A 17133-nucleotide genomic window follows, 5' to 3' on the forward strand; every position below is an offset into this window, starting at 1 on the left:
GTTCTGAGAAAATTAAATGCAACCCAAGAATATTATACCCAGCCAGTTTATAATTCAAATGTAAAGGTAACAAGCAAATATTCTCAAGCACATAAGAACTCAGACATCACAGAACTAGTGATTCTGCAAGTTGAATATCAATCTGATAAAAAAAATTCAGTCAACAAAAAGTTAAATTAAATACAGCATGTGTGAATATAGAAGTATGGTTAAATGACTGGTAGTGAATACTGAAATCCGTTAAATACAGAGCTAAGATTATGAACAACTATGAAAATCAAGGCTACAGTACATACTATAATTAATATGAATCTTAACAATGCAAATATATTAATTAAGAAATATTTAGAATTGGAGTAAAAGTAGTAAAAGTACATAATTACTAGTTTCCTCATCTTTTACAAAAGTGAATAAACTGAGGCTTCCAAAAAATAAAATACATCGCTAAAGAGAAAAAGAAATAACAATTTCAACCTCTAAAGATTGTTGTGTAATTGTTTTTTAACCACAAAAGAATCTTTTAGGAAACAACCTCTCTTACATTTATATGAAGTTCATAAAAGCCCTTTATATTCATTGTACTTTCTTTTTCATTTTTTTAAATTTAAGTAAAATAAAATTTAAAACATTTCATTTCAAAGCACATAAAATATCTTATTTTTTAAAAAATCATTTCTAAATATATCTTTATATCTATACATAATTGTATACACACATATACACTACATACACATAGAGACACAGATCCCTGCAATATATCATATATGACACATGGAGAGAGAGAAATACAGAGTGCAATTTTTGGAATGAGTTTACTTAGTATGAATTTTAGGTCTTTATGTGTGGTGAGGTTTTGAATGACATTTTATATTCTTCTTTGTACTTTTCTGTATTGCTAGAATTTTTAAAAAACTAAATATGGCCTGACCTGTGGTGGCGCAGTGGATAAAGCGTTGACCTGGAACACTGAGGTCACCGGTTCGAAACCCTGGATTTTCCCATGTCAAGGCACATGCGGCAAACAACTACTACTGCTTCCTGCTTTCCCCATCTCTTTCTCTCTTCTGTCTCTCTCCTCTCTTTAAAAATCAATAAATTAAAAATAAAATAAAAATAGAGTTAGAGATTTAAAAACAAACAAACAAACAAAAAAATTAAATATGTGTTGCCCTGGCTGGTTGGCTCAGTGGTAGAGCATCGACCCAGTGTGTGGAAGTCTCAGGTTCGATTCTGGCCAGGGCACACAGGAGAAGCGCCCATCTGTTTCTCTATCCCTCTTCCTCTCGCTTCTCTCTCTCTCTCTCTTCTCCTCCCCTCCTGCAGTCTGACTTGATTGGAGCAAGTTGGCCCCGAGTGCTGAGGATGGCTCCATGGCCTCCACCTCAGGTGCTAAAGAACCGTGCAGTGGATAGAGTGTTGGACTGGGATGTGGAGGACCCAGGTTCGAGACCCCAACGTTGCCAGCTTGAGCGCAGGCTCATCTGGTTTGAGCAAAAAGCTCACCAGCTTGGACCTAAGGTCGCTGGCTTGAGCAAGGGGTTACTCGGTCTGCTGTAGCCCCACGGTCAAGGCACATATGAGAAAGCAATCAATGAACAACTAAAGTGTCGCAACAAAAAACTGATGATTGATGCTTCTCATCTCTCTCCGTTCCTGTCTGTCTGTCCCTTTCTATCCCTGTCTCTGTAAAAAAAAAAAAAAAAAAAGAATGGCCCCAGTTGCAATGGAGCAAGGGCCCCAGATGGGCAGAGCATCATCCCCTGGTGGCCTTGCAAGGTAGATCCAGGTCAAGTGCATGCAGGAGTCTGTCTTTGCCCGCCCTCCTCTCACTAAAAAAATAAAAAATAAATAAAATAACAAGATACCACGTCACACTCACTAGGATGGCTATTATAAAAAATAAAAAAAAATCCCTCCCCCCAGGAAACAACAACTGTTGGTGAGACTGTGAAGAAACTGAAGCCCTTGTATATTGTTGGTGAGAATGTAATATGGTGTAACCAATGTGGAAAACAGTAAGGTAATGTCCCCCCAAAATTGAATTATTATATAATATAGCAATTCCATTTCTGGGAGTAAACCAAAAAAAATTGAAAGCAGGAACTCAAAAAGATATTTGTATAGTAATGTTCAAAAGCAGTATTACTCACAAGAGCCAAAAGTTGTAAATAACTCAAGCATCCTTCAGCAGATGAATGGATGAACAAAATGCGCTATACAGTACATACAGTGGAATAGTGAGTCTTAAAAAGGAGAAAATTTCTGACACATGCTTCAAGATGGACGGACCTTGAAGAAATTATGCTAACTGAAATAAGCCAGACACAAAAGGACAAATAATGTATGATGCCCCTTATATGAGGTCCCTAGAGTAGTTAAAGTTACAGAGGCAGAAGGTAGAATGGTGGCTACCAGGGACTGTGGGGAGGGAAAAGTGTGGAGTTATTGTTTAATGGATACAAACTGCGTATGGGAAGATTAAAACATTCTGGATGCATGGGAGTAATGGGTACACAACAACATGAATGCACTTAATGCACTGAACTATATACTATATACTTAAGAATAGTTAAAATGGTAAATGTTGCCCTGGCCGGTTGGCTCAGCGGTAGAGCGTCAGCCTAGCGTGCGGAGGACCCGGGTTCGATTCCCGGCCAGGGCACACAGGAGAAGCGCCCATTTGCTTCTCCACCCCTCCGCCGCGCTTTCCTCTCTGTCTCTCTCTTCCCCTCCCGCAGCCAAGGCTCCATTGGAGCAAAGATGGCCCGGGTGCTGGGGATGGCTCTGTGGCCTCTGCCTCAGGCGCTAGAGTGGCTCTGGTTGCAATATGGCGACGCCCAGGATGGGCAGAGCATCGCCCCCTGGTGGGCAGAGCGTCGCCCCTGGTGGGCATGCCGGGTGGATCCCGGTCGGGCGCATGCGGGAGTCTGTCTGACTGTCTCTCCCTGTTTCCAGCTTCAGAAAAAAAAAAAAAATTAAAAAAAAAAAAAAGGTAAATGTTATGTATATTTTACCACAGTTTAAAAAGTAAAAATTAAAATAAAGGAAGAATGAAGTACTAATGCATGACACAACATGAACCTTGAAAACATTATGCTGAATAAAAGCACCAGTCACAAAGGCCACATTTGGGGGGAGGCAAGAGGTTTATAGTTGTAATACAAATTAGTAATACAATAAATAATAAATAACAATACAAGAGTAACTGTACTCACAACTGTAAACCCGCTTTTGCCCACCCCTATATCATGTGACTCCATTGATACGAACTGTCCAGAATAGGCAAATCCCTGGAGACAGAAAGCAGGTGAGTGGTTGCCAGGGGCTTGGGAGGGTGGAATGGGGAGTGACTGCTCACAGACATGAGCCTTCTTCTAAGGTGGTGGAAGCGTTCAGAAATCACATAGCGGTGATGGTGACACGACCTTGTGCATATTTGAAAAGAACCCTGGCTTATATACTTTAAAAGGGTGAATGCAATGGTATGTGAATTATATCTCAATATAGCTGTTATAAAAACCAATTAAGCTCTTATTTGAAAGAGATTAAAAAAAACTGAATGATTTGGTGCAGAGAACACTGGTGTCCCATGGGAAGTTGCAATCATACCCTCAGAAGTCATAGTAGAGACAATAACACTCATTCAACACTGCAGAATCTTGGGGAGAAATGGTTTCCGAAGTAGGAATTTCAGCTAATCAGTCAACCAAGCATATGAGACTTCTGAGCCAGTTTTTGAGTTGCCTTTCCAAATACATGTTTAGGAAAAGTCCCTCTTTCCTAACTGAAAAAATAAAAAGAATGTAGAGACCAGGAATAGCCATCACACTCATGCTCTTCCCTCCCTGTGTTCAGAGTATACTCGCACATCCTTTACATCTGACAGTGCAGAGGCAATGTGACCCCAAACTGCACATGAGCACAAATGTCAAATATCGCAAGTACCCATCAGTGTAATCTGAGTTGAGGCTGCATCCCTGCTATCAGCTGTGAGCACTGTTTACAGAGCTGCTCCTTCTTTGTTCACTTTCTTATTACTATGTGCAGCCTCTCTGATAGTTTTGAGGTCAAGCTGCCTGAATACTTCAATGGCTCTTGTTGTTAATCTATTGGCTTATCACATATATGTGGTGTACATATTGTGTGCCAATCATGTATTAAGGACTGATCAAATAAAGAGCGTGCTCTGGTCTTATACACAGAATAGAAGAGATAGGAAAAAACCAAATGACCTTATGTGAAAATATAATTATAAGTAATGGCAACAACAATGAAGGCAATGAAAAAGGCAGAGGGCAGAGAATGACAGGATGGACGCAGATCTGATCAGCTGGGGTGACTCCGAGCACGTGGCATTCAAGCTGAGACAAAAGGATGAGGAGCCAACCTCAAAAAGACCATTCCAGGAAGAAGAACAGCAGGGCTGTTTGGTTGTGTTTGTTTTTAAGGTAACTTAAGATGCAACTATGCACATCGATGTGTACAGGACAGCTTTGGGTCACAGTCTGTCCTAAAATACAGGGAGATCACCCTCTCTAAAACAACATGTCCCAATGTCCACTTCATTAACTTCCCATTTTTCCTAGGGTATTAAATCGTAAATCTTTCCCCTGCTTTTTAATACATTATCTAGTCCCCACACGCTACACCCCCACCGTCTGTATTATGGACTTACCAGGACTCATATATTACCTGGGAAAGAATCAACTGCCCATGAAATGTGTGCACAAATTTTCTTAGAAAAGAAAAATAGGTCTCATCTCCCAGTCTTCTGGCGAGGAACCGCAGAAGGAAATAGCCCTAGAAGAAAGGAAGAAGTAGGAAAAAAAAAAAAAAAGATGCCTCTGGTGGGTTTATCAGAAAAATGCTTAGACAATCAGTCAACTCTAACTCACCCACCAGCACTTTACGCACATCTAGAATGTTTCATCTGATGTGTTCCAAGGTGCCCTTTATATTCTTACCAGTAAGGTTGGGTCTAGAAATTAAGGATGGGCTACTTTGTTTTTAACTCATCTGGGATTCCCATTCTTGTGTCCCCTGGTTACAGGAAGCCCAGATGCCCATCACAAACCAGAGGGCAGCAGCACCTGGCTCCTTCCTCCCTCCACTCTCGGGAAAGGCCTTTACAACTTAAAATACATCCTTCTTATTCCTGTCTTCCAGCTGGAACCTGGCAGCAATTTTAATCTTCTACCCTTCAAAGTTGACCTGACCCAGGGAGAAGGGAGGTACAGGGCAGGAAGTAGTTCAGATTCCTTTGACTCATGCCTCATTTCGGGGGGTATAAAGTGTTTTGATTACTGGACAATCAGATATCTACCCAGTCAAATATCATTACAATGTTGATGATAGTTTCGTTTTGCCCCACTCATATTACTAGTCTTTAGTGTTTATGTGTGTAACCTACAAAATGCCACACGGTTATAACCGGCTTCTGCCACTCAGATGCACTTACCTTTAAGTAATGAACCTGCATGAAGACCTTCTCTGGATTGAGTCCATGTTTGATGACAGATGATCCTGAGTCACTCACATGGCCAGTTTTTTCTTTACTGGGTCTAAAATAATGCAGTATTTTTTTTTAAAGACATTCTTAACTAGTTAGACCACAATATTGTCTTAGTATTTTCAGAGTTAATCAAAGTGTCTTAATTCTATTCAATAGTACCAGGTATAATTTAAAACATTTTACATTATAAACTCATATACTGAACAAGGAGGGATTTATATTTGGGTTGGCAACCTAAGGTTGGCTATTGCAATATTTTACATCATCTTATCCAAGATTAAAGCTTGTCAGACCCTCAAGGAATCTAAGCTCCTATATGCATTATTTAAGAGCCTATGCACTTCTTTTGGTGGGAATGATGGACTGAAAACTGCAATGGAACATGTAGCTTTACTTGGAAGAGTAAAGAGCTTACATCTTTTTAAAAATATTTTTTTGAAAACCCCAGTGTTATATACATTTCTCTTGATTTGCATTTAGCTATTAAGGCTCCTTTAAGAAATATTTGTTTAACGAACAAGCAAGAGAGAAGCAAACTCATGGACACAGAGAACAAACTGAGAGTCACCAGATAAGAGGGGGCGGGGGCTGGGGGGAGAGGTGAAGGGAATAAGAAGTACAAACTGGAAGTTACAAAATAGTTAAAGGGACGGAAAGAACAGCTCAGGGAATAGTCAATGATATTGTAATATAGCTCTACATTATGTCAGGTGGGGACAAGATTTATTGGCAGAGTCACTTTGTAAGTTATATAAATTTCTAACCACTATGCTGTGCAGCCGAGACAAATATATACAACGTTTAATGTCAACTGTAATTGAAAACAATTTTCTTTATTTTAAAAAAGAAATATTTGTACTCTGAAGCCATTTTAGAATCACAAAAACAAAAATTATAGACACCCATATTTTTAGAACAGCTAGGGACATTCATAACCTCATACTTCAACCTCCTCACTTCATCAATGAGAGAAACTGAGGGACATAGCAATTAAGTCTCCATCAGCGGTCTGGTGGCTTGCTTTGATTTGTGGTGACATTAGTAGTGAAACTAATGTCTCCTTGTTATCCATCATAGTGTCTTCCATTATGCTCTATGGTTTTAAATATTTTTTAAAATTCCTTTAGTAAAATAAAATTGTGTCACAGTGAGGCTTCAACTAGCTAAAATTAAAACATGTGACAAGGTATTTGCCACTTGCAGCTGTTCTAAAACCAGTCATGTGTTGGACAGAGAGTGATGTGTATGTGAGAGTGTAAGGCAAAAGCCAATGACAGGGCTGGCACCTCAGAAAGGCCGGTGGGCATTTTAAAAGGTAGTGTGGTGTCACCCTGGCTGGGTAGCTCAGTTGTTTAGAACATCATCTCATTAGAACATCATCCCACGGCCCTGGCCGGTTGGCTCAGTGGTAGAGCGTCGGCCTGGCGTGCAGAAGTCCCGGGTTCAATTCCCGGCCAGGGCACACAGGAGAAACGCCCATCTGCTTCTCCACCCCTCCCCCTCTCCTTCCTCTCTGTCTCTCTCTTCCCCTCCCGCAGCCAAGGCTCCATTGGAGCAAAGATGGCCCGGGTGCTGGGGATGGCTCCTTGGCCTCTACCCCAGGCGCTGGAGTGGCTCTGGTCGCAACAGAGCGACGCCCCGGAGGGACAGAGCATCGCCCCCTGGTGGGCAGAGCATCGCCCCCTGGTGGGCAGAGCATCGCCCCCTGGTGGGCGTGCCGGGTGGATCCTGATCGGGCGCATGCAGGAGTCTGTCTGACTGTCTCTCCCCGTTTCTAGCTTCAGAAAAATACAAAAAAAAAAAAAAAAAAGAACATTATCCCACTACACAAAAGTTGCAGGTTCGATCCCTGGTCATATGAGAACCAATCAATGGTTGCAAAAATTAGTGAAAACAGCACATCAGTGTTTCTCTCTCTCTTTCTCTCTCCCTAAAAATTAAAAATATATAATAAAATAAAATGTAGTGTGATATAAGTGTAAGGATCATGGCCTCTGGAATCTAACAGAGCTAGTGTTGAATTTCAACCCTACTTGTTATACCTGTTACTTACTAGCAGATTACTTAAATCTTCGACTCCTCAATTTATTTACTTGCAAAATGGAAATAATCTTACCTATCTCCCCAGGTTCTATGGGGAGTAATTAAAATAACATATGCAAAATACTTATTAAGGGCCATGGATATATAAATTACTCAAAAACTTAGTAACATATTATACAGTACTCAGCAATAAATATTGCTAAATTCAAGGTTGGTCATCTGATGTTAGAGGCGACAGGTGTAGGCTGTTCTTTCATTTAATCCCATATGTCCACAGACACAACATGTAAGATGTTGGACCTAAATGAAAGTGCCTGAGGATGACCCAGCTGCCAAATTGGTCACTTTGCAGTGAGCTCTACTTGCCAAGCAAAGAGCCTGTGCTTAAGTCTCGCCGAATATTTCAGAACATTATCCCAGCAGACACCTAAGGAGACACCACAACCAGTCACTGCAGTAAACTGCATAGTTTCCATTTTCCTACTTGATCCCTGACTTACCTACATGACTACACTTGCAGGAATAACTAGTCCCTTTCATCTCCATTTAAGACTCTAATGAAAAGCATTAGCCTTATTTCTGTTCTCAAGTTTGTCCTGGGGTTGATCATTTTTATAAAGAAAACCACACTGACTTTGATATAGAAAGCCCACAAGCCACAGCCGTGCAGGGAGGAAGGCTCCTCAGAGCCTGAATTTAAACCAGTTTCCTCAGCCCCAAGAGAGACAGAGTTGCTTTAACTTTCTTAACCACTTGAGCTCTGAATTAGCCTAGTAGAAGGATTAGGCACAGAAGATAGATGTAAATCACTGCGCTGAAGGCTGGCTTCCAGGCCCAAGTCCCTGATAATGCTTTTAGTTGGTGCTTTTACTCCTTTGCCTAAAAATGTCCTTCTAGAAAGCATCCCTCTCTTATTCTCTTCTCCCACCATCTCCAAATGAAGAAGTGTTCAAGAAAATTCTTTTACGCTGACAGCATCCAAGGCAAACACACAAGTCCCCAAGAGATTCCTTTTAAAGTAGACATGGTACTGGAGGGAGCAGCGCCCAGGCAGGCTCCGCAGGAAACCAGTGGGGGTGGTTTTTAGGAGGAAAAGATGCTCCACTAGTGGAAAAGGGCTGACTTGCATCTCTGTGCTGCTCCGCTTCTCACAATGCCACCTCCCCAGGTCTGTACAGACAGGCAGCGCACAGAAAGCAGGAAACAAATGCATTCATGAATTCCCACTACAGGTAAGAACAGATGCCTCTCACAGCTGGGTGAAATAAGTCACACCCTTAAAGATTACAGTGGTCCCCCCTTACCTGTGGGTTTGCTTTCCCAGTCTCTGTTACCCTCGGTCAACTGAGGGCCACAGATGTTAAATACAAAATTCCGGAAATAAACAATTTGTAAGTCCTAAACTGCATGCCATTCTTAGTAGTTTGATGAAATCGCATGCTGTCCCACTCGGTCATGCATGGGATGTAAGTCACCCCTTTGTCCAGCAATTCCTCATTGTTATGTGTCCTCTGCCCATTCGCCACTTAGTATCCTTCTCCATGATCAGAGCGTCATGGTATCACAGTGCTCGTGTCCAACGGATCCTTATTTTACTTCAACATTCCCCAAAGCACAAGAGGAGTGCTGCTGACTATTCAAATATGCCAGAGAGAAGCCAGAAAGTGCTTTCTTTAAGTGTATGTGTAGAAAGAAATACAGTATATGTAGTGGTCGGTGCTTTTAGGCACTCGCTGGGGGTCTTGGAACATCCACCCTAAGGATAATGGAGTGGGGAGAACTGGACAAATGCACAATTCCATTTAGATGGAGTCAGAGAACAGGCCAAACAGACTGAAAGGAAGATAGATCAGAGGAATGGTAACCACCTTTGGGAGGGAGTTGACAGACTGGGGAAAAGAAGAAGATTTGGGGGATGCTGGGAAGGTTCCATACAGTGATCAGAGTGGGGCTTTCCTGAGGATAAATAATAAAAGTCTATTGAGCCATCTGGAAATATCTGTGTGCTTTAGTGTACGTATATTTTAATTAAAAGGTTAAGAAAAACAGATGCACAGGAAACAGTGTACATTTTGTGAGAACAAAGGGGACTCAGTCTAGAAAGGGGCTTTTCTGTGCATGTGCCATGAACACATGACTAGGATTAACTAAGCCCTCTACACCTGACGACCAGTAAAATAGTTTTTTTAAATAACATTGCGAGAGATGGGAAGGACTGTGGCAAATACAGTTGCTCAGTCTACTCCCAGTTTCATTCACCTTCTTCCTTGCCCCTTATACAATCAAATGTGGAAAGTTAAATGCTCCGGTTCCAAGTGCCTTGCAGCTGCAAATAGACGACACGGTCCAGGCCAGTGAGACAAAAGCAGCCATCTGCTGTGGCTGGAAGTTGGAAGTGGGGTTCTGGGATAGCTTTTGCTTTTTTTACAAAAGCGGGAAATAACTGGTGCTGCACCTCCTCTGGATGGAGTTGCAGCAGCCACTTTGCAACCATGAAGCAGCAAACCCATATGCTGCGGAGACCAGAATGGAATGAAAGAAGACAGACTGCCTTTGATGGCATCATTCAGCTGTTGGCCACCCAAGATGGCCTGCCTTTAAACTTCTTCCTGCATGGGAAAAGTAACCCCCATTTGTTTAAGTCAATATTGTTTACATTCTATTAATTGTAGCTAGATTCATTACTAATTAATGGAGAATCAAACTAATACTAACAGCTACCGCTTCCGGTAATTCCTCTGCACCAGGTGCTCTCCAAGCTCTTCTTATGTACAATGTCCTTCTGCCCTCACAAGAACCTGATGGGGCAGGTACTACAATTATGCCCATTTAAAAGCAGAAGAAAGTGAGGCCTGGACACACCCATGAAGCCAATTAGTGGCAGAACTGAGGCTGGAACTTGGGTCCACAGAACACGGAAGCCCTCGCTGCACCCTGGGGCCTCGTCAAGACCCAGATCCGATCCTGGTGGTGCCAAGGACTAAGTGCAGAAACTTAGACTGTTGTTCACCCTCCTGAAGCTCAGTTTTCTCACCTGCAAAAAGTGTGATGATGAAGCTCAGGTAACATGAAAGCACTTTGCAAATGTGAAAGTGTTAAGCATGTCTAACATTGTACGCCAATGTTTATTTTCTTGGCTAGAAAACATGGAATGTGAGAGATCAGATTATGAAGGTCATTGGGACTGAAATGCCCTTGATTTCTGTTGTACCTGACACCAAATATAACAACTGAGATTAGCATGACCTTCTCCTGCCACTACACTTCCAGAAGCAATATGGACATCTAAAGAGTGATGAGTGACGATACACAGTGATTTGATTTGGAATCTAAGCTCTTGAAGAAAGGACTGATTCCGCAGGACTGTCACCTAGGACGGGATTTGGGAACATGCCTCTGAAAAGTTCTCAGGCATGTCAGCTTGGGTCTGAACACCTGCTGCCTTGCCACAGCCCAGACAGGCCATCTGCCAGTGCTCTCCATCTCACACTCCTTGGGACAAGATATCTTCATCCATAAACTCACTACTGTGGTGTGCTCAAGCCAGAGACCAAGCATTTCAGAGATGAAACAGAAAGGGATTAATCAGCATTTCAACATTCCTGTCTGTACATCAGTTGCAGCTGTCCCACAGTGTTTGACTGTCCGGGAACAGAGCCTCACTCACCTATAATGGAGGAAGTTAAAAACTCCTTTGTGTATCCTGACCTGTGGTGGTGCAGTGGATCAAGCATCGACCTGGAATGCTGAGGTCGCCAGTTTGAAACCCCGGGCTTGCCTGGTCAAGGCACATATGGGAGTTGATGCTTCCTGCTCCTCTCCCTTCTCTCTCTCTCTCTCTCTCTCTCTCTCCACTCCAAATGACTGCAGGGTACTCATCTGAGCCCCACATGTACAAGTGAGACTTACAGGAGAGAGACTATTTAAGAGCTTGGGCACAAATCTTGACTCTTAAGTGCCACCTTAAGAGTGAAGCCCAGTCCTTTTGTCTGTAATGTGGTAGCATCTAATAGTGCTAGCCAGAGTTCCCACTGGCATGTAGTACATAACATAAATGTACCATCATCATCATAATGAATCATGGCTTGGGGTTCAGGAGTGCCAGCTCTCCCTTGCACAGGCAAGGACATTAAAAAGACATCACCCTATAGTTACATATATGTGATAGTATTATTGGGAGCAGCTGGTTGAAGCATACACAGGAACTCTGTCTCTTATTTTGGTAACTTCTTGAGTCTAAAATTATTCCAAAATAAAAGTTAAAAAAAAAAAAAAAAAAAAGCTATGGCAGCCTGACCAGGCATTGGCGCAGTAGACAGAACATCGAACTGGGATGCAGATGACTCAGGTTCGAAACCCCAATGTCGCTGGCTTGAGTGTGGACTCATCCGGCTTGAGCATGGGCTCACTAGCTGGAGTGCAGGGTCGCTGGCTTGAGTGGATCATAGACATGACCCTGGGGTCGCTGGCTTGAAGCCCAAAGGTCACTGGCATAAAGTCCAAGGTCACTAGCTTGAGCCCAAAGGTCACTGACTTAAGCAAGGGGTCACTCGCTCTGCTGTAGACCCCCGATCAGGGCACATATGAGAAAGCAATCAATGAACAACTAAGGAACTGCAATGAAGAATTGAAGCTTCTCATCTCTCTCCCTTCCTATCTATCCCTCTTTCTGTTTCTCTCTGTCTCTGCCAACAACAACAACAAAAAGAGCTATGGCATATCAATATAGCCTTACAGCTTGCATTTGCGAGACACCTGATTTTGAACATAAACACCCTAATGGCAGGCCTTTGAGCCTGCTCCATGCCACCTAATCATCAGAAAGCAAATAAAAAGAAACAAATTTCAGGGGTTGTTTAAAGTTCCAGTAAGTTAGGTCTGGACATATTCTTTACATACACACACCGCCCCCCAAAGCCTACACTATTCAGTGAGGAAATTAGTAAAATTCTGGGTAAAAGGAATGGAGGCAGAATAATTGAAAGTATGAGAATTTTATATCTCTTTCATTTGTTTTTGCAGCTATTTTTCTATCTAAAAAAATGTGCGTAATGAACACTGGCCACCCACTTGCTTAGGACAGTGCTACCAAAGAGAACTGGGTGAAAGGTGCACACCTTTAACTAATGAAGCTGTATTGTATCGAAGCTACTGGGTTTGGAGAGTTTGGCCGTGTGCTTTTCACAGCTGACTCAGCAGCTAGCTATCCAGCATGAAGGTTACTCCCCATCAAGAAACACTACACTGTAGCAGACACAGCAGGACATTACTGTGGTGTTGAAAAAGGCAATTGCTAAGATGATTTAAGTCAGAAAGAGGCATCTCTCCAAGGAATCAGAGGAGAGTGAAGAAGGGATATCTGTCCCCTGACAGTGAAAGGAGCCCATGGTCAGTGCCTGTGGGAGAGAGGTCAGCTGCTGAACTGGGGGTAAGCAAACACCATAGTTAAGGTAGCAGAACTGTGGACAACGCAAACAAACCCTGCACTTTTTGATAAGCAGTGTAGGAAAATAAAAGATGAAGATTAAAAAAGCAGGAAGTAATGAGCATTGCTACAAAACTAAAATAGCCATCAGGTTTTGAATGGCCATACATCAGAAATTCCTCTCTAAAAAACAAAATTCTAAGCAGAAAAAAAAAAAAAAGAAAAGAAAAGGCAAGGAACAGATTAATACAATGGTCTGAGCAGTATATCACCACATTTAACATAGCAGGATATAATATGGACACATTTTCCATGGAGACAAAGAAGAATGTGGAGAGCAAAGACACCAATATGACTGTGTGGATTTTGTAGGATAAGGTAGATTCTGAAAGGACAAGTTGAAAAGATGAAAGAAAGGATGCTGGAAGAAGAAGGGGGAAAAAAAAAAACAAGAACAAAAACAAAAGCCAGGAAGCTGTAAAGTTGTCGCCAAAAAGGCAGAAATTTAGAATGAGCTGATGCTCACGGAGTAGGCCCATGACAACAAGAAAGGGTTTTGGAAGTAAGACCTGTAGCTCCAGAAAGACCAGGTGTTAAGAGATGACAGAACAACCTGACCAGGCAGTGGCGCAGTGGATAGAGTGTCAGACTGGGATGCGGAAGGACCCAGGTTCAAGAACCCGAGGCCCCCAGCTTGGGCGTGGGCTCATCTGCTTTTTTTTTGGGGGGGGGGGGCTCATCTGGTTTGAGCAAAAAGCTCACCAGCTTGGACCCAAGGTCACTGGCTCCAGCAAGGGGTTACTCAGTCTGCTGAAGGCCCGCGGTCAAGGCACATATGAGAAAGCAATCAATGAACAACTAAGGTGTCACAACGAAAAACTGATGATCGATGCTTCTCATCTCTCTTTGTTCCTGTCTGTCTGTCCCTATCTATCCCTCTCTCTGACTCTCTCTCTATGTAAAAAAAAAAGAGATGACAGAACAAATACAACTACTTGACTCCCACTTTGCTTCTACTTCTTGCCACAGAGAAAGATTTTAAAATGGTACATGGGTAGAACAAGCACTGATATGTGGTGGCTACAGTTTTGTATGTGAAAACTGATGTTTGGGACAGGTGGAGAGGGCGCCTTCATCCTTCGGAGGGCCCTGACAAAAGGCTCACTGAGGGACAGCCACCACAGGAAAGGCTTCCACCTACGGTCATAGCCCTCTGGGAGGTGAAATCATGGAGACAATGGAAAGGGCCCAAGGAGACAGATGCTACTCTGATTTGTAAAGGAAAAGGGGATCAGAGGAGGGGTGGCAATATTCGTGACTTGGTTATTATTCAGATAGTTTGTGAGTACTTAGAAGAGAAAATGATTGACTACAGGAATCAGCATGGGATGGGGGGGACACTTCCAGGAAGTCACTGTGGGCATCAGGCATCCTGACTTCTACAGGCCCCCAGCAGAATGGTCACAGTAGTGAACAGATGGGTGTTTCATGGCGTTACAGCAGGTTAAAAAGCAGGACCCCAGGAGGGCATCCTTAGGGCTATGTCCAAGGAATGATGGCTTATTGGCTTAACAGATTTGCACAAGTTGAAGCTAGGAGTCTAGCTGGTTGATTGAAAAACAGCATCCATTTTTAAGAACGGAAACCACAGGCTGGAACAAGGATCCAAAATTAACAAAACAATAGTTAATAAGGACAGATAGGTTTTAAAATTAATCATTACTTATGAAAAAGACTTAGTATAAATTGTCTGTCAACTCAACATGCAGCAAGAAGCGACTGATGTGGCTTCCAAAACAATAAGCATGGTGGTAGGTGGGATGACAGGAACGATGAGGATGTAGTGAGAAGCACTGTGGGGAGGGGCAAGACAGAGTGCAGAGCTGGGGCTTAGAGCTGGGCTCTGGAGCCAGACTCACCCTATCTTTCACCGTGTCTTTGCCACTCACCAGCTGTGGGAACATGGTCAACCCTCTCTTGCACCTGTTTCCTTATCTATCAATGGAAAGGAAGGTGGTACCAGTACCTATACCATAGGGCCATTGTGAGTATTAAACAAGCTAATATATTTCACAGTGCTTAGAACAGTGTTGGACACATGGGAAGCACTCCATCAATGTTAGTAAGGAGAAAAATGTATGGGAGTTAGAATGATAAAACTGCCACAAGAAAGTGTATAATAATGGTTTTAAAAAAGAAATATGGTATATGAATGGATAAACAAGACATAGTGTGTATATATTATATATCACATACACAGAATGGAATACTACTCGGCCATAAAAAAGACACAATATTGCCATTTGTGACAACATGGATGGACCTTGACGGTATTATGAAAGTGCATCCAACCTAATGCCCGCCCTTTCTCTTCTGGCTACACAGATAAAGGAAATCAAAAGCAGTCCCACTGCTTTCTTCACACGTGTAACCTCAAACAGAATGCTGTGTTTCTACTGTGTTCAGGTGTCACATCTGTAGAAAGTCATTCAATGAAGAGAAAAAGCAAAGACCAAGCCCAAGAAGATAAATGTTTTCCCAACCTGCAGTAAGTATGACAAATTTACCAAAACCTGTGACTTAGTAACCAGGAAAGGAAAGATGGTGGTCTTCAGATACGTGAGCTGTTTGGGTGAGAACAAGAATGCAGCTCTGAAGAGGCTGGGCCTGACAGCACTGGACAGACCTCACCCGTAGGCAGGCTCTGGCCTGATCCAAGGAGCCAGTGTGAGGCGGCTGTTTCCGCATGGATGCCACTCCTTGCTGGAACAAAGACCTGGGTTCCGGAAACACTGAGGCTGAAGCTGGGTGGCTGTTCGTCAGGGATATAGACAGTTAAGCAAAGTCACTTTTAAGATCCTTTCTGACGCTAGTACTCTATGATTTTAAAAGATAAAATAGCCTGGAATACGCTTAGGCTGCAGCATTTAGAAGTAAAACATTATTCATCTACTGCAGTGGAGTCAACAGGTTTGCTATGTAGCCTTGGCCTCATAAATCAGCATCAAGGGTGATTTTGATTAAAAAAAAAAGAAAACTCTAAAGGAATTAGAGGAACCTTAACTGAATTTTATTTAACCACACACATTTGGGGATAGATTTAGCTTAAGACTACAGGAGCCAAGCAATACAAGGCTCTCCTTATACTGTTACAGAGCTGACTCTGGAGGAGAGGGTGGAGGAAGGAAAGGCAAAAACAATCTACCTGAACTGGTATCCTCATTAGCCAGCTTAAAGGGGCCGCTCACACTGTTAGGGGCTACGGTGATCATAGCAAAACAGAGGCAGTCTGAACACACATTCAGAACACAGGAATACAGAAAATCTGACAATTACAGGAAGCAAAGGTAGAAAGGATAAAAATGGAAAAATATTTTCTGCTGCATCAAAACCCCATGACTTCATTCCAGAGAGAGGCAACTGAGACATACGCCAGCTTCATTTGAGACTAGAAGCACGTTTTGAACACCAACAGCATGTGTGGTGCTGTGTGCCAAGATAATGGGAAGGCTCATCTCATCTTATGACTCAAAGAGGAGCAGATGGTCTGTGGGAGCTGAAAAGGGACTTTTCCCTCCTCGGTGGAGGTGGCAGGGGGTGGTGGGCTTGCCTGAGTTTGAAGCCCAAAATACACCAGGATGTAACACAGGACAAGGAGTTGGGGGAGCGGCTCTCTTCTCCATCTTGTGGGCAACTGTGTACTATTTAGGTCTTATATGGAACATGCTGTGCACTAACAGTAAGTATACAACCATGCACCACAGTATGGTTTGTGAGAGCAAAAAACTAAACTACCAAAATGATGAGATAGTTAGCTATGAACATGCATATCCCGGGATATTCCGCAGGAGTTAAAAAAAAAAAAAAAGACCTATGTATGTCAGTAACAGAACAATACTCAGGATTATATCATTAAGAGAAAAATGGATTCTAATATGTTAGTAGGATATTCTTCTTTCATGTCTTTGCAGCAGGTCCAGACAAATACTTGCAACAGTCTCTGTCAGCCATTCTGGGTCAAAACCATTAGGCCAAACACAAGCAAAATTGGAGGCAGGATGGTTGGCAAGCAGATACTTTGTAGAACAAAGTCAGTTTAGGATTATATGAGCAACCACTTACTGCCAGAGTTTTTCTGAATGGGAAGAAACTA

The 17133-nt window shown here is 42.5% G+C and overlaps 1 protein-coding gene across 9 annotated transcripts in view; it reads right to left on the bottom strand.

Annotated features, from left to right (window-relative positions):
- The window catches only part of AOPEP (aminopeptidase O (putative)), a 385199-nt gene that overhangs the window by 123580 nt on the left and 244486 nt on the right, over positions 1-17133 (bottom strand). For all 9 annotated transcript variants that reach the window (XR_010749226.1, XR_010749227.1, XR_010749230.1 and 6 more), the window contains 2 exons: positions 5459-5561; positions 4693-4800 (listed from right to left, as the gene is read on the bottom strand). Coding sequence is in view for 4 of the 9 variants with exons in the window: in XM_066368340.1 (XP_066224437.1) it covers positions 4693-4800; positions 5459-5561 (211 nt within the window). In the remaining 5 variants the exon portion in view is untranslated. The remainder of the gene's footprint in view (positions 1-4692; positions 4801-5458; positions 5562-17133) is intronic.

This window comes from Saccopteryx leptura, chromosome 2 (assembly GCF_036850995.1).
Source record: "Saccopteryx leptura isolate mSacLep1 chromosome 2, mSacLep1_pri_phased_curated, whole genome shotgun sequence".
Classification (NCBI taxonomy): domain Eukaryota; kingdom Metazoa; phylum Chordata; class Mammalia; order Chiroptera; family Emballonuridae; genus Saccopteryx; species Saccopteryx leptura.